The 23073-nt window shown below is 35.3% G+C and overlaps 1 protein-coding gene across 1 annotated transcript in view; it reads left to right on the top strand.

The window, feature by feature from the left end:
* LOC145287800 (diphosphoinositol polyphosphate phosphohydrolase 1-like) overlaps positions 1–23073 on the top strand; it is a 567419-nt gene that overhangs the window by 242724 nt on the left and 301622 nt on the right. Inside the window, exon 2 of the mRNA XM_080135643.1 lies at positions 19321–19476. Coding sequence (XP_079991769.1) covers positions 19321–19476 — 156 coding nt within the window. The remainder of the gene's footprint in view (positions 1–19320; positions 19477–23073) is intronic.

Genomic DNA, 23073 nt, shown 5'->3' with positions numbered 1-23073 from the left:
TATGAAAATATATATGGCAGTTAAGCTACACAGAATATTCTGCATTTCATTCTCGTGAGAATTCATCAGGCTTATGCATAAATAAGTTATGAAAATATATATGGCAATTAAGTTACACAGAATATACTTAAGCCTGATGAATTCTCACGAGAATGAAACACGGAATATTTTGTGTAGATTAATTGCCATATATATTTTCATAACTTACTACCTAGCTCTAATTATGTATCAAGCACTGTTGAAGTAAATACCGAAACATTTACGCATAAAATTATATATTTGTATATTAATTTATGTGATTAAATGAAGTAATCACACACACACACACACACACACACACACACACACACACACACACACACACACACACACACACACATATATATAATTTACTATAATAATTATTAAATACCTATGGACACTAGTGTTTCATCCTTTGAGGAGTCATTAGTGCAGGGTGTTACAATTAACACTGGTCAAGAGATTTGAACCCGGCAACAAAGCCATCTCTAACTCCATTAGCAAGGGGTCCTGGATATGACCTTAAACTATATCCAGTGGTGAGGCCCCAGCTTGCGGGCTTTGGGGAGTGTGGAGCCACCGTTTAATTGCCATTGCTCCCAGGTCCACTCTGACCCGGAGTGGTAGTACCTGTTAGGGTCCCAACTATGGGTTAAATAGAAACCGACGTGAAAACAACAAATATATTCTATTAAAAAAATTTTTCTTCAAAATCTTTGGATTCGGCATTAAATAACCTGAAAAGGGTTGATATGCCGTAAAACAAAAACAACCAACAACCAACCATTAGCAAGGAACAAATCCATTTGGCCACTGTCAACCACAAGAAATATCGTTGAAATTTAAACGTTTATTTTTAAATGATTTTAACGCCTGCCAAAGTGATCTAATCACTATCATAGCATGATCTGCGTATATAGCTAAAGTGACCAACTGTGAAATTTGGCAAACTTCTAAGTATTTTATCTTTATGTATCATATCCAAGATATTGTGATAAACTCATTGTGATATTTTCAGCTAAAGTTTTCGCTTGTGCAGGTAATAACAAAGTCAGTTTTGAACAAAAAATGAATGAATAAATAAATAAGCAAAGAACTCGTTTTTTGCCCATCAATTGGATACTCTATGGCCGACTGGGATAGCTTCCATTCATTTAGTTCTAATCTACCTCTGCGTTCTATGTTTAAAAAGAATGTGTCCTCTGTAGTAACAGACTTGACAGAATGGTTAATTGTAGGTATAGACCGTTTTATACGCTTGAAAATATTCCAGCAAAAGCCTAACAGCCAGCAGCAGTTTTCTCCGGAATGTGCTGCTGCCATTGCGCATAGAAATCACTTTTTTCATTGCTTCCAACGTAACAGATGTACTGAGACTAAAACCGCTTCCAGGACTGCCAGTAACCACTGTAAAAGAGTAATGAAGAATGTGAGAGAGTTGTATGCTCAGTCTGTCAAGTCCAAAGTGGCCGAACAGCAGCTTGGTTCCCACCAGTTTTGGCAAATAGCAAATAGGATCCTGAACAGAAGCGTGTGCTCTATCCCAGCTATCATCAATGGACCTGAGGTAATCTCGTTAGCATCAGACAAAGCCAAACTCTTTACCAAGAACTTTGCAGCTAATTCTACTCCATGCGACCAAGGCCACCAACCCCCGTATTTCCTCCTGTATCTGAAAACACACTATGCGACATACAAATATCTATGCATGATGGTGCCAAGCTAATAAAAAAACCTTGATTTCAATAAAGCAACTGGCCTCAACGGCATTCCTATTATAGTGCTAAAAAAAAGCTTCAACCAGAACTAGCTCCCATACTTACAAAGCTGTTTAAGCGTTGTTTTAAGGCAAATTGCTTCCAACACCATGGAAATTCTCATCAGTATGCCTTGTATTTAAGAATTCAGGTGATCGTTCATCTCCCTCTCAGTATAGGCCAATAAGTCTCCTGTGCGTCATGAGCAAGTTACTGGAATCTTTTTTTTTTTTTTTTTTTTTTTTACATAGGCATCACCACATTATCAAGGCCCAGAGGCCACTCAAGGACAAGGGTTAAAGAGTGTACAGTAGAAATTGGTCAATATAGTAATCATTAGTAATGAAAATTTGGTAAATTTAAAAACTTATATGGAACGGCTCATCAAGAACTTATTTATTTTAAACTTGAACACAACCATATTGTAGTCAGCCGGAAAGCAGGAAAACGGAAGACAATTCCACAGGCGTGCAGTTCTAAGAAAGAAGCTTTGTTCATGGAATCTACGTTTAGGTTTAGGCACAGATAAAGAGTGGGGGAAATTATTGATAGTGTTTACAGCTAGACGAGTATTAAATAGAGAAGTAGTCAACCACCTCAGCAAAAATAACCTTCTTAGTGACATGCAATATGGTTTCCGTCCTGCCTGATCTACAGCGGATGTGTTTACAGTTATTTCTCGTAGGATTAGCAAAACTCTCAATGGAGGCTTCCTTTCTAGGGCAGTTGCTCTTGACATATCAAAGGCCTTTGATAGGGTATGCCATAAAGGTCTACTTAACAAGATCTCTAGCTATGGTATAGCTGGAAATCTCTTTTCAATTATTAAATCCTTTATCTCTGATAGGTTCTTAGGAGTAGTGGTTGATGGGCAGAAATCAGAAGAAGCTAATAGTATTAATGCTGGAGTCCCCCAGGGGCCCATCCTGGGTCCAACTCTCTTCCTAATCTATATTAATGATTTTCCAAATCACATCCTTAGATGATTCGTAGACATTTTTGTTGACGATCCTATCATCTATGGCAGCACATCAAAGGCCGTAAAGTTCTCTCTTATTCTCTCTCCTCTGATCTTGAGCATATGGTGCAGTGGAGAAAAAAGTGGCTGGTTACTTTTAATGCATCTAAAACCAGACTTCTATCTTTGCATCATCAATGTTCTGATCCTCATCTGGCATCAATTGAAATGAATGGTTCTTATCTTGGGGAGGCTCCATGTTTTGACAAGCTTCTGGACTTGACTTTTACTCCTGATCTAAAATGGAATACATACATCAAATCCATTGCCTAGGTCACTGGAAAAATGATGGGATTCTTCTATTGATCCAGTAGATATCTACCTACTGATGCAATTCTCTACCTATATAAGAGCCAGGTATGGAATATTGCTGTCACATCTGGGCAGAAGCTGCTAGAAGCAGCTTATCCTGCTGTGACAGAGTTCAGAATAGACTTTGTAGCCTAGTGGGGGATGCCCTTTTCTCTTCCCTGCAACCTCTTTCTCACAGAAGAGACATTGCAAGCCTGTCTCTGCTTTATCATTATTTTCATGGCAAGTGCTCGTCTGAGCTCCAATCTATGTCCCCCCCCCCATCAAATATTCACGAGAAACACTCGTTTGGTTGTAAACACTATCAATAATTTCCCCCACTCTTTATCTGTGCCTAAACCTAAATGTAGATTCCATGAACAAAGCTTCTTCCTTAGAACCACACGCCTGTGGAACTCGCTTCCGTTTACCTGCTTTCCAGCTGACTACAATATGGTTGTCTTCAAGTCCAATGTAAACAAGTTCTTGAGCTGTTCCCCTTAAGTAATCCCATTTACTAAATTTACAATTCTAACGATTACTATGATATTGTCCTTTTGACCACTGTACACTCTTTAACCCTTATCCTCGAGTGGCCTCCGGGCCTTGATAAGTGGGGATTCCTTTGTAAAAGATATAATGACACTAAACCTTATGTCTACAATGCTTATTCTAATTTTACTGGAAGACTTCAAGTGCAGTAAAGTTCATTGGAACAAATTTCGTGGCAGTACATGTAAGATAAGTGACAACATGGCGATGCGACAGTGGCTGATGCTTGGCAGACAGTGCGGGCCTTAGTTTTTATAGTTAATAATTTTGTTAAAAGATTTGATGCTTGTTTCTTTTACGTTACCAGTCATGCGGTACACTGCCAGCAGATTATCATCATGGGGCAAGTCTTTCCCCCCATATGTAGTCAGTTGAGTGGGTGCCAATTTAACTCAAGCAGGCTTCTACAGGTTTTCAAAACAGATGCATGCTTTCTGGATAGACTCATAAAATAAATAAATAGATAAATAAACTATCCTGAAAGCCTTTAGAGACCTCAAATATACATTCGTGTGTGTTGTGCCAGATAGAATTCTAAAAATAGTTGACTATTTCTATTCCTCACACTTACAAAAGTGTCTTTTCGTTTTTGTTTTTAAGGATATGGCAGGTGAAGGAACAATACCAAACAAATATGCAAACCTGAAAAGTTCAAGAATTAATCAAATTCAGGGAACTCGTATCAGGTTATTTTATGGCAAATCCAGTCATTTTTGGTAAAAGTTTTTACCCTTTAAATAGTTTGGTTTGGTTTGGTCCGGTTGTTTTGTTTTATGGCATATCAACTCTTTTCAAGTAGTTACTTAATACCGAATTTGGTCATTTTTGGTAAACGTTTTTATTCTTCAAATTCCTTATGTTTTGTTTGGCTGTTTTGTTTTACAGCATATCAACGCTTTTTAGGGTTATTTAATGTCAAATCCAGTAATTTTGTAAACAAAAAGAAAAGAAAAAAAGTGTTTATGTTTCAGATGCTTTCTAAAATCTCTAAAATTTCAAGTGTTTAGATCCAAAATTGTCGGAGGAGTTTGGTAGAGTTTTCAAAGGTCAAATCGTTGAACTTTGGCCCCTTAACAGCCAAATTTCTGACCGAAAACAGATTACAAAGATTTTCCCAAATCTCAGTACCCTGTATATCAAATTTCGAGTCTGTAGACTGAAAATTGACAGAGTTATTGCGTAGGGAAATGTACACACACACAGACACGTTCACTTATATATATATATATATATATATATATATATATATATATATATATATGAGAGAGAGAGAGAGAGAGATTGTGGAAGGGGGGAGGATTGTAGATAAAAAAAAAAAAAAAAGCAACTGCACACGTATCAAATTTTAAAGTTGAAAATCCGAATTTTGAATGTGTTTTTATTTTTCATCTTTTTGTGTTTTGAAGTGTGAAATTCGTTGAATATGTTAATAATTATCTTTAAGATTAAAAAAAATATATATATATTTTCATACCTTTTTTTTGTGAAAAACACTACTCTTAAATCTTTGAAAAATAAATTTATAATTTTTTTTTTTTTGGTGAGCCCAATATAATATATAATATACCATTAAATAGGAAATGCTTTGAAGAATCGATACTAAAAAATAAAAAAAATCGCTAAATAACTGCGCATTTTGCTAAAAAAATATGATCATTTTTTTTTCTGCAATTTCTTGTTGATTCACCTACGGTGGACCAAGCGTCATACTAGATGCAGAAGTTGTTTTTAACACATACAATGCCTAGCATTCCACAAATCGTCACCCATCTGGTAATGGCCAGTCTCATCATTGCTTAACTTTGGAGTTGTGTAGACAACATATATATATATATATATATATATATATATATATATATATATATATATATATATATATATATATATACCGCTTTTGAAAAAAGAATTAAACCCTTCACTTAATCATCAAATCAAATGTTAAAAATACATGGTTAAATATAGTTTTAGCCCTATCCAGGCCTCCGTAGTTAATTTTAAGATATCATGAAATGTTTTGTTTTTTGTTGTTTTTTTTTATCTTGCTACGCAACTTTATAGAATTATATAAAAAGTTGAAGTTATTTAAAATTCAGGTACTTCTATAATAATATTTTTGCATATTCTTATAGCAAATAATCCTAAATCTTATTTAGACGAAAAAAAAATTAATTGGTTCAAAGACCTTTTAAAAAATATTTAAAGGTTTTATCGATCGAGATAAAAATGGCGGTGAATGATGTGGTTTTGGAAAATTTTATATTTAATATTCTATTAAAAATAGTAGAAACTTTTTCTGCTTTTCACATGATAAAAATCAGGCTTTTATCTTTCTGGAAAAGAAAAAGTTGCTTAATAATAATGGATTTTAATAGATTTTAATTCGTTTTAAAAATAACAACTTCTTCTTTATTTTCCCATTTTTTTGGCCGTGCCTATAATTTGCTCATGTCACCATGAAGACATACTGTGAGATGAGGCTGTTTCTGCTAGAGTCACACCTTAATGTCTTACGATGTTGTATACAACTATTTCCTCTCAGCTTGCAAAACGTTCCCCTGCAGCGAGGGCACCACGGATAAAGTCAATAAAACTTTCAAGATGAAAATCCTCAGCTTCTCGACATAGTTGCAAACATCTTTTATAATTAGTGTATGAAGCACGATGGGCGACACTGATCTGATGTATACAAGGTTTTGTGTACTCGTTGAGATTTAAATAGTTTTTTGTGAAACCCTTTGTCAAGGTTGCGACCATTTTAGTCATCATTATTTTTTAAAAATGTTAAAATCAAACTTATTTGCTTCATTTTCAATGTTTGTTATTTCATTGGTTTACTTTACGTTTGTTTTTTGTTTTTCTAACGTCTAACGTTTTACATCTATGTTTTCTAATGCTCCTGTTTGCTATTATTTGTATCATGTTATTGTTGTTGTTATTATTACTATTGTTATTATTACTATTGTTATTATTATTATTATTATTATTATTCCTTTGTTTGGTTAACCTTTGCAGTTGTCAGTTTGTAGGAATTTGCTTTCGTGTCATCATTGCATAAATAAATGTGTTTGTGTGTGTGTGTGTGTGTGTGTGTGTTATGTGGTTAGGTAACAATCCTCCCCCTAAGTATCTTTCGTTGAATTTGATCATCATTCTATGTCTACGATTCTTTCAAAAAGTCCGAACGAACTCTCACGGGTGAGAATGCATGGTAAAAGAACTTGCACTCAGATTTACAAAGATATCTATCATATTCCATATAAATACAATTATAAAACTCTGTGAATCATCCAACCGCCCTTGCTTACACCTTGTCTTCGAGCGATTCCATCTTTTAAAAATGGGATGACAAGTGAATTTATATACGTACTAGCCTGGGTGCCCGGGTGTTTGGCGGTGTGTGTTGAGCAAAAAAAAAAAAAAAATTGGTAATTGGTAGGCAGGCTCGAACCCGTATCGTGAAGGAGGAAAAGAATGTGAAAAAAAATGTGACGTCTTTGCTGTTGCGTCCATCACCAAACGTGAAGTGACAAAGGTTTAAATTAAGGCTAATCAATCGAAAAGAGGGAATGACTTTCGAAAATATCGGCGAAAAAAGCGACCCCTCCCTGTAGAAAAGTGCCCAGGTGGAGATGAAGGAATTAATGTTTTTAGACAATTTTTCGATATTTGTCATCCGAAGGGTCAAGCTTCAAAACGATACCGATCCTGTGAAAATCCGTCACCTCTGTCAAAAGTTTTAGGCAGACATACAAACACACACATAATACACACATATATTTAAACAGACAGGTGAGATTTATACTATAGACTAGCGGGGTGTACCCGGCGATGCCCGGGTGTCTTGAGGTAAATCAAAACTCCGGGGGGGGGGGGGTTAAATAATAATAAAAAAAAAAGTTTTGGTAGGTGAGTATGAGGATTGAACCCGTACCCTTGAGTTGGAAATTAATGTGTGAAAAAAAAAAAAAACATGCGACGTTAACCATTGGGCCACCGCAACATACAATGTAGACAGGTTTGAATTTATTTATTTAACTATAAAAACAGGCGTGCGCAATAAAAGTTAACTCTGCTGCTTCCATTTGACCTAATTAAGAAGGTCAAATAGAAGTCACGCAGCCAGCGTTGGGGTTTGTTTACCCAAATTTGACTGTTTTTTCCCCCAACAGATGTTGGGGAGGGGGAAAGCAGCTCCCAGTTGTCCAGATTGAATAACAATTGTATGATATACAAGATTGATCAAAGCTGATTGCTTCTGGACGTTTTCCGGCGTGATGCCGAGAAGGCTGTTAACTTTGAATTAGTTTCGCTTTTTATATGAAAAAAACGAATCGACACGTGAGAAGCCAAAATAGCAATAATTTTGTAAAAGTTGACGCAAATAAATCTATACGCTACACGCGTTCCCAAATCGTAGATATTATTATATAGGGGGTATATAAACAGTTCTAAGCAATAGTACCCCCCCCTCCCGGGAGTGTGTGCGAAAGAAGCTTTTGCAAGACATACACGAAATGGTCACACACATTTTGCCTTTTATATATATAGAAGAAGATAGGCATGGCTTAAAGGCTAAAGAATGGGGGTGGAGAGTTGTATGGTTTGGTTTCGATTCTAGCTGATGGCACCAAAGTCATATATATATATATATATATATATATATATATATATATATATTTGATCTCACTACTATATATTAGGTTCAATATGATAATTGATAGAATTGTCTCTATAATAATAGATACGTAATCTCCATGAATTAAAATATATTTAAGCATATCTTACGAGTATAGCAATTCATTATCAAGGCACAACAGAGTTTTCTTTCTTTATTTTTCTGTTGATTTTCTCGATCTGCCGAGCATTTTTTTTTTTTTTTTTTTTTTCGTTTCAATTGGTAAGTTGTGTATGTAGGTTGTCGAGTAGTTATCAGCCATTCTACTCGAACACTTTCCATCATTGATCGTCGTCAGGAGCAATTTTGTTATTAAGGAAGCTTTTTTTATGTTGCCTTTTTATATGTAACTAATTTTATTTTTATTTATTAGTTTAGTTTTGTTTAGTTATTTTGATTTAAGTCGTCTGTCAGGGAGAGAACGGTGAAGAAGGGTGTGGTGAAGGCTATTAGTCCATTTTTTTTTTTTTTTTTTTTAAATATGTCATAAATATATATATATGTGTGTGTGTGTGTGTGTTGCTTTTGTGCTATGAAACATACTGTCAAGAATTGTAAATGTCGACTGAATTTAAGAATAAATTATAAGATGGTCAACATCATGAACTTTGGAATATAGACTTTTGCCATTTATTCACTATATATATATATATATATATATATATATATATATATATATATATATATATATATATTTGTTATTGTTGTTTTTTCAAGCGATACATACGGTTAATATTGGCTCCGCCTTGGAGCTCATTTTTTTATTTACTTAGAAAGTCGCTCTTTTTAATTTGTACGTATATAACATTTTTATTTATTTATTATTTTTAAAACAGTAATCTACGTACACGCGTGTTTCAAGGTCATTACCTCTTGTCAGCGTAGTTCAACTGTTTCTAGGGATCGAACCTCAGACCATGTTTACCACAGTCCGGTGCCTTAACCGTTAGGCCATAATCCCCAGATTAATTATACTGTTTATTTTTATCGCTTATAAATTTAGATAAAATATTATATATATATATATATATATATATATATATATATATATATATATATATATAATATTTTAATTGTTAAATATATTTAATGTGTTGGAACCAATGTTAAAAGCTATTTTGCTAATGTTGGGTTGTATTTTTTAAATTAATATTGTTTCTAGTAATTTGAATGTTCATGTGCAGTTATTTCAATATTTCATTTTTGTGTTTCTTATTTCCGTTGACTTTAGTTTTTCATTGTGAACGGTATGGCGTTGAATGGAACTGCTTTCTGATGAAATGTGAGGCGTCTGAAGAGGGTTGTCATTGTATGGCCAACATATGTACTATATGAATTCGTGGATTGGTTAAGAAGACATTCTTCGAATTGACAGGAAAATTTGTATATTGGATTTGTTTGGCTCAGTATGGGATTAATGGTATTATTGTTTTTAGTTATTAAATTGGAAGTTTTAAATTTCGTAGTTTAATCTTTTGTTCGATGGATTTAGTATATAATTTTATTAGGTTTGTCATTTTTTAATTTTTTTGTTCGTTGGGCTACATAAATAAGTTAGAATGAAATGGGTTTTTGTAATAAAGTTGAAAGTTATCGTTTTTGTTAGTGCTTGAGTACTTATGCATAGAGTGTTATGTATTGATCGAAAAGTTTGTTCAGAAAATTATTGTTTTTATTATTTTTGTTTGGAAAAGTCTGTTTTATGGTTGCTAATTCATTCTAGAATATTTTCTTGGACACGGAAACACATGCATGTTGGATTGGATTTTTTAGTGCCGTTTTGTATTTTTCAGGCCATTCACTTCGATAATATATATATATATATATATATATATATATATATATATATATATAGTCTTGGAAGTTTTTAACCTTTAAAACTATACAAAAAAAATATTTTTTATCATTCGTTAGAAAACCATCTAGTCAGTAAGTCATTTAATCACCTGCAATCACTGCATCAACTCGCTCTCGAATTTACTATAATACCAATAATTTATTTTTCAAGGGATCATCAGTTGTTTACCATGAAACACTGTTTCGGGGATTTAAAAACAAAACAGTATATTACATCATGGCTCCCCAGCAGTGTTGATCAAATATATATATATATATATATGGGTGCAATTAACTAGAATCGAAACCAAAATATATACCCTTCCACTCTTATTCCTTAGCCTCTGATCCATGCCCACACACACACATGTATTAGTGCTGGGGTGATGAATCAGAATCAAGAATCGGAAAAATCAGAACTTTTGGGAGAATCAGTATGAAAAAGTTTGTAACTATTGTCCGAGGTGAAAACCGATTCCTTTAATTATCTCCTTTTTATTTGATTTTGTTTTAAAAAATATCTTCAACTGCTGGTAGTAATAATAAAATAATTGATATTTATTGATTTTAAACTAACAGTAAAACTAAAATTTATAGATTACCCCCTCCCCCCTCACACACACCCACCCACCCACATGTTTTTGTTTGAGGAAATATATGCACATTGAAGATGTGCTTTTATGGTAATCCAGACAAAATAACAATTTTATAGTTGCATATTTAAAGATTGATAAAGAATCAGAATTGGAATCTGTAATTGTATCGGAATCGGGAATTAAGTACAGAATCTGTAATTGTATCGAAATCCAAAAAAAATATTGGAATCGTCCCATCACTAATAGATATATATATATATATATGTATATATATATATATATATATATATATATATATATACTGGCGGGCCACTTGGCATGGCTCGATCGTAAAATGCACTTAAACATGATATTTTTATTAATGGAGATTTCGTATTTATTGATTTACTAGCGGGGGAACCCGGCGTTGCCTGGGTGTTTTTAGGTGTGTGTGGTGTTAAAAAATAAAAAAGAACCGGGGGGGGGGCTGGGGGGGTAGGATCGAACCCGAAGCCCTGAGGCGAAGTTTGAAAATAAAATCGGCCAGCTATAATGAGTTAGTGAAAGATGTTTTAATTTATTTAAGTAAGAACCAAATTGACAGGTGCGCACCCGGAAGTTGACCCCCCCCCCATCGAAAATTGTTGATTTCGGTGTGAAAAAATGAACTTTTTTGGCTAATTTTTCGATATTTTTCAAGCGAAGGATTGGGCTTCGATATGATACCGTGTTTGTGAATTTTCGTCATGTCTGTCGAAAGTTTTTAGCAGACACACAGATACATACATTTTCGCTTTTATATATATAGATTATATTGGACCCAATATATAGTAATGATTTAAAACGTTTAAAAAAAAAATGACTCTTGTGGCACCACTAAGAATCGAAACCAAAGCGTTTAGCCTTACAAGTTACTTTTTCCTGTGATGTTAATGCCTGAGCTATGAAGACATTTTTTGCTGCAAGGCTAAAAATTAAAATATGAACCAATAGCTATTACGTTATGTATGCATATTCATAATGCTGTCGTTCGACCTTCACCTGGTGAATTCCATTTGTTTAATTTTCACACTTTTGCACCGATTTTCCCTGACTAAAATCCAAATATAAAGTTTTGCATGGGTTCAAATACCCTATATATTAAGCTTTGTGTCTTTGGACCAAAAGCTAACAGAGGAGTTTAGTAGGCAATATTTTCTAAACAAATATATATACACATACATAAACATATATAGCAAGAGGTTATAATAATAATAATCATCCCATAAGAAAACTGAAAAAAAAAACTAATAGGGAATTAATTAAAATGAATGTTTAAAAGAATATGCAAATTAGCTAAATCTTTTGCAGATGAATGCAATTCCACGACCCATATATAACAAAGTTGTATTTTCTTTTGAAATAAATAGAAAAAAAGGTTTTTAATATGAATAAATATGCGCATAAAAAAAAACATTTTTATAGGAGTATAGATATATATAAATTCACCTGTGATCCCGTATTTAAAAGATGGAATTGTGCGATCGTCAAAGACCAGATTCAAACAAGTCTGGATGGTCCAGAGTTTTATAATTATATATTAGTGGCCTGGTAAGGTCACAGGCGAGTCAACCAAAGCAGCAAAACTGAAGCTGGCCTGCCAGGACACTATGTATAGAAATGTAGGCAAATTTGGGTATATTTTATTGATTTGAAAAAATAGGTTATTTTTTACCAATTGTCATAAAATTTTAGCCATAGAATAGTATTAGAATCTTCAAAAAGCCTGCAAATTTTCATGTAATTTCGTCCCGTAGAAACAAAGATATAAGCATTTCAATATTCAATTTGACTATAACAATGCAATTTACAATACTTTCTGATCCATTTGGGCGTAATAAAAATAGGAGGCATTACTTTTAGAATGTTCCTCGCATATACACACACACACATACCTAACTTTACAGATAGATTAATGACAGATGAAATCATTCTACATATTTCATTCATTACTTATCAATAGTTCCGTTCCAATTTTTTTTCTTTTTTACCATTATTTCGAAATCATTTCAGTTCCATCGTAAAATTTTCTACATTATTCCTCTTCCTAATCTGATTTGGCAACTCGTTCCAGAAATATTAGCATTATCTATACGATACATAGGCTGAGGAATGATAACCATTTTTTATGCAAGACATGTAATACGATGAAGACGAATAAGAACTTAGATGTGAACAAAGTATATGTGGCAGGGCTATTGAGCTTATCTAGATTTTTTGTAATCTTGCTGATACCATTGGTTTATCTGGTAATACCATTGGTTTGTCTGGTGATACCATTGGTTTGTCTGGTGATACTGTTGGTGTGTCTGGTGATACTGTTGGTGTGTCTGGTAATACCGTTGGTGTATCTGGTAATACCGTTGGTGTATCTGGTAATACCGTTGGTGTGTCTGGTGATACTATTGGTTTGTCTAGTGATACTGTTGGTGTGTCTGGTAATACTGTTGGTGTATCTGGTAATATCGTTGGTGTGTCTGGTGATACCGTTGGTGTGTCTGGTGATACCGTTGGTGTGTCTGGTGATACCGTTGGTGTGTCTGGTGATACCGTTGGTGTGTCTGGTGATACTGTTGGTGTGTCTGGTGATACCGTTGGTGTGTCTGGTGATACCATTGGTTTGTCTGGTGATACGATTTGTGAATGGCTCCAAAAGAGATACCATTGGTTTGTCTGGTGATACCGCTAGTTTGTCTGATGATACGATTTGTGAGGGGCCCCAGAAGAGATACCATTGGTTTTTCTGGTGATACCGTTGATGTGTCTGGTGATACTGTCGGTGTGTCTGGTGATATCATTCGTTTGTCTGGTGATACTGTTGGTGTGTCTGGTAATACCGTTGGTGTGTCTGGTGATACCATTGGTTTGTCTGGTGATACGATTTGTGAATGGCTCCAAAAGACATACCATTGGTTTTTCTGGTGATATTGTTGGTGTCTCTGGTGATACCGTTGGTGTGTCTGGTGATACGATTTGTGAGGGACTCCGGAAGAGATACCATTGGTTTGCCCGGTGATTTGTTTGTCTAGTGATACTATTGGTTTGTCATAGTTTTTTGAATTGAAAGTCATGTTTAACTTAAAAAATTACTGATATATAGTTAATCTGTATAAGTCTGGAGATGAAAAATAGTTTTCGGTGGGTAGCTAATCTGTATAAGTCTTGAACTTTTAAAGTTTGCAAACGAAGAGCAAAAATCTTTCTCATATGGACATGAATTTTAATAGATCCAGTATTTTGATGGAGTGATTTCGGTTTCTGGTTGGTTGCTAGCAGAGCATGGCTCCATTTAATTAGTCAGATCCTATAGCCAGTGCCTATAAATAGAACCTTCCAATTTTCTTTAATCATACCTTTATATTAATATCCAAAATATTGCAGCATGTGTAATTTTTAAATAACTTTTTCATTTGATTCTCGTGATTAAATTTGAAATAAATTTTTTTACTGATTGAAGGGATAATTTTTTTTTTAATTGTAAACATGAAATTTTTATCCATTGTGCCTTTTCTAAACCCAATATTACCCTGCAAACATGCGCTAGGTGGTTGCATCTTTTCAGTGCATGTGAATAGCAGGTTTGCTGCAGGTGAAAGATGTTCGGTCAAGAGAGTGGATAGGGTGGAACAGAATAAACCGAAAATATCTTTGATTGTGATTTAGATCAGGGTTTCCCAAACTTCAGAACATTATGAAACCCCTGAGCATGGTAAAGATTTTTAAAGGAGCACTAACAAGATAATTTCTAAAATAAATATGAAAAGCATTATTTTCAAATTTAACTTGTTCATTAGTTGTTTCTGTTTGTGATTTTACTATATTTTCGTGTTTTCAATCATTTTTGGTTTTTGATTAATCAAAAAATTGTTGCATTTTTCTTATTAATTTATTTTTTTTAATTGACTTTTTCATGAACCATCCTGAAACTCTTGGCACCTGCAGTTTATGTATCATATCTCTCTCCACTAAAGAAAAAGATTAATAATTAAATGTCTACAGCCATTTGGTCCTCTTTAAGAAAGGGCTTACGGAGCCCCAGGGCTCTGTGGAGGCTACTTTGGAAAACCCTAACTTAGAACACAACACATCTATTTATTGTTCAGTGGTAGCTTGAATAATTCAAATTATCAGTCCTCATCTAAAAATTTCTGAGACCACTAGTTCTCAGCTTTTGGGGTTTTCACAGAGGACTAACAAGATAATTTCTTAAATAAATATGAAAAACGAATCAGAAAAGCCGGTTTCTGGATCCGGAAGATCCAGAGACAGATTTCTCGTAGAAGTGACGATAAGCTTATGGAGAATGAGGTCATAACAGGATAGGGACACAATTTTTTCTCTTCAGTTAGTGAACTGGCGACGCGAGGTTCGACCAGGATAACATCCAAGTGGCTGAATTAAAAATACTCATTTGTTTAGAACAAACAGACTTACATCTGTGATTTGTGTTGGAAAGTGTTTGTTTCAAGGCCGGGTGAATAGAGAACGGCTGACACGAATCGGACACACGAACCAGATAAAGAAAAAAAAAAAGTATGTTCGATTTTAACTGTAATGAAACAATAATCGGTTCAAATTCTGTAGAAGCTTTTTAGGTTGGTTGTTTTTGTTTTACGGCATATGAACCCTTTCCAGGTTATTTAATGCTGAATCCGGTGATTTTGAAGAAAAATTTTTTAATAGAATATATTTGTTTTTTGCAAGTCGGTTTCTATTTAACCCATAGTCGGGACCCTAACAGGTATTACCACTCCGGGTCAGAGTGGACCTGGGAGCAATGGCAATTAAAGGGTGGCTCCACACTCTCCAAAGCCCGCAAGCTGTGCCCTCACCATCGGATATAGTTTAAGGTCATATCCAGGACCAGAAGCCTTTTAGAGCAGGGTTTCTCAAACTTCAGGAGTCTATGGAGCCCCTGAGCAGGGCGAATGTTTTTACGGAGCACCAAGATAAATTCTTGAATAAATATGAAAAGCATTAATTGTAAATTTTTACATTAACTAATAATGTTTACAACTATTTTTTTGTTTTTGATTAATCAAAATTTGTTGCAGGTTTTGTTAATTTATTTTTTTATTTACTTTTTCACGAACCATCCTGAAACTCTTGGCACCTGTAGTTATGTATCATATCTCTCTCTACTAAAAAAAAAAAAGATGAATAATTAAATGTCTGAAGCCATTTAATTTTTCCATATAAAGCATTTGGTCCTCTTTAAAAAAAAGGGTTTCCGGAGCCCCCTTAGTCTCACTCACAGTGCCCTTCAATCTCACTCACAAAGCCACAGGACTTTGTGGAGCCCACTTTAGGAAACCTTGATTTGCACCACTCATAAATTATTTTTTGTTTTAAATAAAGTAAGTGCCCTATTAAATGGTCTCTTATGCTAATGTGATTGCAAGTTTTAGTTGTAAATGGATTAAGCTCGGGGGGGGGGGGATCTTTGCCATTACTAACCAGCTGAGCGTTACCACTGTTCACCATACCAAGAGTCTATTAGGGATGCCTATGCAGTGTGAAGATGTTTGGAAGTGAAACTTGACCAGTGAGGGTTGAGGATATGTGTTGCATGGAGAGAAATAATGAGAATGGTATGATCAATGTGTACTGTAAGAGAGGCTTAGATCTAATGACCTCACCAGAAGATCAGACCTGGACAGTATAGGAGGACATGTGCACAATTGGAGACTTATCTCTCTCACAGAGTTAAAGTGTGAGCCCCGGGAAGGGGCCTCTTGATTTTTTAGATTGTATGCTGAAGTAAAATGGAGGTAAAAGAGCTGTTGCAATATCTTTGGCATATGAAAAATGGTATGACCACAAAGATTTTTGTTGTGTAGCAGGGACGGAGGATATTGTCTGTGGCGTGTTTATCTCCTTATATGTATCTTTTATACGAGTGTGTGCATGATATGTATATGCATGATAGACATGTGTGGGTGCGTGTATCGCTGTATCTAATCATGATACATCTAGTGTCTATACATGTTTGTGTTCATAATGCCTTATCGTCTAAGTTCGTATGTGCGTACGTGTGTGTATAACTAAACGTTGACATACCTTTTTTCTGTCTCTTGGCTTCATCGCTCGTAGCTGGAACCGCATACACAAATTAACAAGTCAGAGGCTTCTTTTAATTAATGCTTGGTTTTATTCGTTCTGAGTCTTAGTGGTTCCCATTCTTTCTTATCGGTCGTTCTTAACTCTTTTTGCGTTTCTTTCTCCGACGCATCTTTGTGCCAATCTCAACATGTCTACTCCATCCAAATCGGAAACCAGACTGACCTGCATGCGAGATTAACGATATCTTCCTTTCTTTCTTTCATGCTCTCTCTCTCTCTCTTTCTCATTCTTTCTTTCCACGTTCTCTCTCTCACTTATACCCAATTGACCTATTTAAAGTGTTATCGTCGACCCCCAGCTACTGAGTTTTACATAAGTCAGCAAATTAACCCTTGAACCCTTCTTGCACTAACAAATCTTCATAGCAAAATCACAATTTTAAACATGTCGGCATAACCCGAGTTAGATTACATAACATTTGTACGATTACATTTATAATCATGGTTGATAAGAATGAACCAATCAGATGCCAGAATCGCTTTATGAAATATGTTGAATCTCTTTGAATTCTTCATTCATAGATTTCTGTATTGACACAAGAAAATTACTACGCTTAGGATTGTTTTTTTGTTTTTTTTTCATCTGGAAAAACTTCTGATTCATGCTGCCGTTTTTTCTTTACTTTTCTATTTCAAAAATGGCTCTTTAATCAAATGCATAGATATGCTCGCATTCTCTCTCTTTGAATGCGAGTATATCTCTCACAAAGAGTGCATGTGTGAGCCCCAAAAAGGGATCCCCTGATTACTGAAACTGTACACTGAAGCAAAAAAAAAAAAAAAAACATCTTTGAATAAATAATGTATTGTGATGTGAATAAATAATGTATTGTGATGTATTGTGTATTGTGAATGTATTGTGATGTGAATAAATAATGTATTGTGATGTGGTCAGTGGCTATTCAAGTTTTTCATTGTTGTACCATAGTACACGTTTACACACATAGCAGAGTACATCACAATGAACATAGGACAAGTAATGATTTAACTCTCTTTCTTTTTTTTTTTTTTTTTGTAACGACTAGCAAAGGGTACCCGGCGTTTCCCGGGTTTTTCGAGGTGTGTGTGTGTGTGGGGGGGGGTTTAGATCAAACCAACCCTGTTTAAAAAAAAAAACGTTGCCCGAGTGTTTGAAGGTGTAAAAGAAAAAAAAATTTTAGTAGAAAGGTAGGCTTGAACCCCGAAGCCTTGACATGAAGGTGGAAACGAAATAAAAAAAAAAAAAACCTGAGACCTAAACATCTCGGCCACGAGGGAAGAGGAAGTGATAAGTGTCTTAAATTAACGTTAATAAAGTAAAATTGACAGGCGTGATGTTTGACCTTGAAACATGAGGCGGCTGCAAGTCAGTTTTCGCTTTATTAATAGTGAACAGTGTAACAAAAATGCAGCAATCGAAAAAATAAAATCTCGAAAATAGTACATAAAAGTCGGGCTAATTAAAAATAGATGCGACCCCCAGTCATAACTCGTAGATATTATGATTTAGACATTATATAAAAAGTTTTTAGGAGTGAGCAGACCGAGAAGCCCGGCAAAAGAAGCCTTTGGCGGACATACACAAAAATACACACACACACACACACACATTTTCGCTTTTATATATATAGATGACATTTATTTCCGGGTACTTTTCCAAATAAACTGTGATCTTGCTCCTTCTCTCTGATCTGTCCTCTTAAATGTCGTTTCGAACATGTTCACGTTCTTTTTTTATAGTCTTTTACTTAAGGTGACGTCATTTTGCATTCCGTTTGCGTATGCACGTTGGTGCTCTTACATTCTTAGTTGTTCTTTGAAAGATTTTTTATAGAGGTTCTCTCTTAGACTTCTGCTCATTTGGCCGAAAAATAAAGGTTTTGATGCCTCTTATATTTGGCTAATAGGTTTAGTTTTTGAAATCTGCTTGCACAGTAAATTTCCAAACCCAAATGTGTAAGGTTATCCACTTGGACACACGTGACCTACACGTTGTATGCAGTTTACGTGGTAAAGGAGACCAAGACAAGGAATAACTCGAACACACTTTATTGTGCCGTGACAATGACATTTATTTCCGGGTACTCTCCTGAATAAAACGTGATTCAGAATGTCTTTATCGTCTTTGATGCCTTTGTCCTCTCAAACTTTGTTTCGAACGTGCTTCCATTCTTTTTTTAGTCTTTTTTATTTGCGCACTGCTCTGTTACAAATTCCTCCTGCATTATCTTTCATTTTGAACTATGTGACATTGCCTGGGGCAAAAATATACTATATTTCTATTTACACCTATCTCTCTCTCTTTCTCTCTCTCTTTTCTTCATGAAGCCTATTTATTTCTCTCTATCTATCTATCTATCTATAGAAGATAAATAAACAAAGATGCTAGCTGTTCATTTTTTTTTTTTTTTCATTTTTTATTTAACAATTTTTTTTTTTTTTTCTTTTTTAACAGATTTTATTAGTATCAAGTAGTAAGCATAGGGATCGTTGGATTGTACCTGGAGGGGGTGTCGAGCCATCTGAGGCACCCGACACTGCTGCAGAAAGGGAAGTCTTCGAGGAGGCGGGCGTAAGAGGCAAATTAGGCCGACTTGTCGGTGAATTTGAGGTAAGTTTTGAAAAATTTTAATATTTCTTCAAATAACACTTTTCTTACTTTTTTGAATTCTACTCTTCTTTGAAAGTTTGAGTTTCTGATGATTCATGAATTTTAAGATTTCATCAGAAAGACAGGCAACTCGGAGTCTGCAGCAAACAATGTCAGATAAAAAAGAAATTTTTGCTTTATTCTAAATTTTTTTTTTTTTTTAAATTTGTTTTTAGTATTATAAAAAATATTTTTTGATTTGTTTTTTAGGAAAATATAATAATTTTTTGTCTGGTACTGTTTGCTGCGGACTTCAAGATTTTAATATGATTTGAAAATATTCATTCATTCAAGTAGTGTCTTGCCTGGTACAGGCATGAACAGCTATGCCTCTCTATCCATCTCTCTCCCTCAAGGAATTTATGAATTCATTGTTGCTCATCATTTTTTGATGTTTCCCAGGTATTTAGACTGTGAACATGTTTCGCGTTGTCATCCTCTTTGTTTTATTCTTTGCCAGTTGTCGGAGAGTAGTTTGATGACGATTAGGTGCCACCTGTCTATCATGGTAATCCCTGCCGAGCAAGGGGATCTGATTTAGAATGCTATTCACGCTGTTTCTTGAATAAAGATTTTGATGTATTGCCATAGCTTTCTTTGCAGTTTCTTTCTGTCCGAGCAGTGGCCATACTGTGCGATCGTCCTGACCATTGTACCCAGGAGTATCGTCTCCGCAGTACAACAACATACAAAACCATGAACAGCAATTGCCCTTGACATATCAAAGGCCTTTGATAGGGTATAGCATAAAGGTCTATTCCATAAAATCTCCAGCTATGGTATAGCTGGAAATGTCTTTTCAATTATCAAATTATTTTTCTCTGAAAAGTTCATAAGATTAGTGATTAATGAGCAAAAATCAGAAGCTCATAGTATTAATGCTGGAGTCCCTCAGGGGTAAATCCTGGGCCCAACTCTCTTTCTGATCTACATCAATGGTTTCCCAAAACACATTCTTAGATCATTCGTAAACATTTATGCTGATGACACTACCATCTATGGCAATACATCAAAGGCCGTAAATGACCAAATTCTCTCTGATTCTCTCTCCTCTGATCTTGAGCACATAGTACAATGGGAAAATGATGGGATCCTTCTACTGCTCCAGTAGATATCTCACTTCTGATGCAATTCTCTACCTGTATAAGAGCTAAGTATGTCCAAGAATCAAGTACAGTTGCTACAGCTGCTAGAAGCTTGACAGAGTTCAAAATGCTCTTATCTCTTCCCTACAACCTCCCACAGAAAAGATGTTGCGAGCCTATCTCTGTTTTATCATTGTTTTCATTTCATGGCAAGTGCTCATGTGAACTCCAGTCTATGGTTTCCCCCCACCCCCACCCTCACCGTCCTGACTTTAATGAAAAACAATCGTCTATCTGAAACCACTATCAATAGTCCCCCCCCCCGTGAACAAATTCTTGATGAGACATATCTTTAAGTAATCAATTTACCAAATTTCTACTACTAACAATGACTACGACATGTTCCCTTTGACCATTGTACACTCATTAACCCTTATCCTCGAGTGGCCTCCAGTCCTTGATAAGTGGTGAAAAAAAAAAAAAGAATTATTTCTGTTTGCTTCCGTATTACATCAGTCACCTGCTTTCCATGACCTCACGTTACCCTGATCGAGGCACTAAAGTGGGTTCGCAACCATGCCTGAGGGTCTCCTACGGACTAGCGGAGGGTAGGAGGCGCCTTACTTTATTTTTGACAGTAGTGCTGTCCTGCTACCCAAATATGAAAATATTAGAAAAAAAAAAAAATGTTATGAAATATATTAAACTAGCGAGGGGTACCCGGCGTAGCCCGGGTGTTTGTAGGTGTATGTATGGGGGGGGTAGTAATAACCCTGCTTAAATATTATTAAAAAGACGATGTTAACAAAATCAGAAAAACCAAAACGGAAAAAACATGGCATAAATAAACCTGTCGGATCGAACCTGCAGTCTTAAGATAACAACACTAAGTGTGTGTGTGGGGGGGGGGGTAAACTAAAGAATAAGCGAAGTAATAAAAAAACGTTGCCCGAGTGTTTAAAGGTGTAAAAGAAAAAAAAAATAGTTTGGTTGGGAGGCAGGATTGAACCTGGGAGCCTTGAGGTGGAGGTGGAAACAAAAGCCAACCACTTAACCGTCTCGACCACGAGTGAGAGTAATTGATTGAGTGAAAGAGGTTTGATTGACAGGAAGAGGCTAAATAAGGTCATCGCGGGATCGTTACAATGACGTGGCAGTATTTTTAGTTTTCGATTCCCCCAGATGATGGGGGGGAGCAGCTCCCCATTTAAAGGGGATTGTCCAAATCAAATAGCAGTTGTCTGATATAAGGAGAAACTCCACATTGATCAAAAGCTGATTGCTTTCTGGACGCTTTTGCATGAAAGCCGAGAACACGAACGTTTGAATTTATTTTCACTGTATTTATACTAAAAAGCAGGACAAACAGGGGACAGAGCGAAATAGCGCGAATCTTACAAAGTCGATGTAAATAAATCTAGACGTGGCCCGCGTTCCCAAATCTTAGATAGTACTATCTAGGGGGTATATAAACACTTCTAAATCATAGTAACGACCCCGAGACCATCGGCGAAAAAAGCCTTTTCGAGACATACAAAAATGCGCGCGCCGCATTTGCCTTTTATATATATAGACTAGCGGGTGTACCCGGCATTGCCCGGGTGTTTAGAGGTGTGCGTGTTTGGTGGGGGGGGGGTCAAACAAAACAATAAGCGAACTAAGAACCCATCCTGTTTAAATATTTTATATATATATATATATATATATATATATATTTAAACAATGTTAAAACTTCTTTTAAAAAAATCGTTGCCCGGGTGTTTGTGTTTTAAAAAAAAAAAAAACACACAGTTTTGGTAAGTAGTTAGGATCGAACCCGGAGCCTTGAGGCGAAGGTGGAAAAGAAAGTGTGCAAAAAAACCTGACACGTTACCTGTTCCGTCAATAAAGAGCAATTGAAACACGTTTGAATTTATTTATTTATTTAAGTATTAAAAACAGAATTGACACATGCCCGGAATAAAAGTTAAAACTCTGCTACTTCTATTTGACCTCATTAATGAGGTCAAATAGAAGTAGCGGAGTTAACTTTTACTGTGGGGCAGCTTTTGTTTTTTTTTTTTACCCAACTTTGGCTGATTGTTTCCCTAAGATGTTGGATGATGGGGGACCAGCTCCCCATAAAAAGGGTATTATCCAGATTGAATAACAATTGTCTGATATAAGGAGTTTGATCCCACATTGATCAAAGCTGATTGCGACTGGACGTTTCCCCGGTGCGATTGCCGGGAACAATTCTTAGCTTTGAATTAGTTTCGGTTTTATACAAAAAAGCTGAACGAACACAAGACGGACTGAAATAGCAAGAATTTTGTAAAAACCGACGCACAACAATGCGCGCGCCGCATTTGCCTTTTATATATATAGATGATGATTTAAAAAAAAAAAAAATTTTGAGACTTCCGGTGTAATACACTTTTTTCAAAGAAGTTATTTATTTTTCTCTTGATTTGTCTGATCATATCAACCTTGT

The sequence above is a fragment of the Euprymna scolopes genome, chromosome 11 (genome assembly GCF_053919585.1).
Source record: "Euprymna scolopes isolate OS-2025 chromosome 11, ASM5391958v1, whole genome shotgun sequence".
Classification (NCBI taxonomy): Eukaryota; Metazoa; Mollusca; class Cephalopoda; order Sepiida; family Sepiolidae; genus Euprymna; species Euprymna scolopes.
Note: the sequence above shows the minus strand (reverse complement) of the source record. Positions and strands in the feature narration are given on the sequence as shown.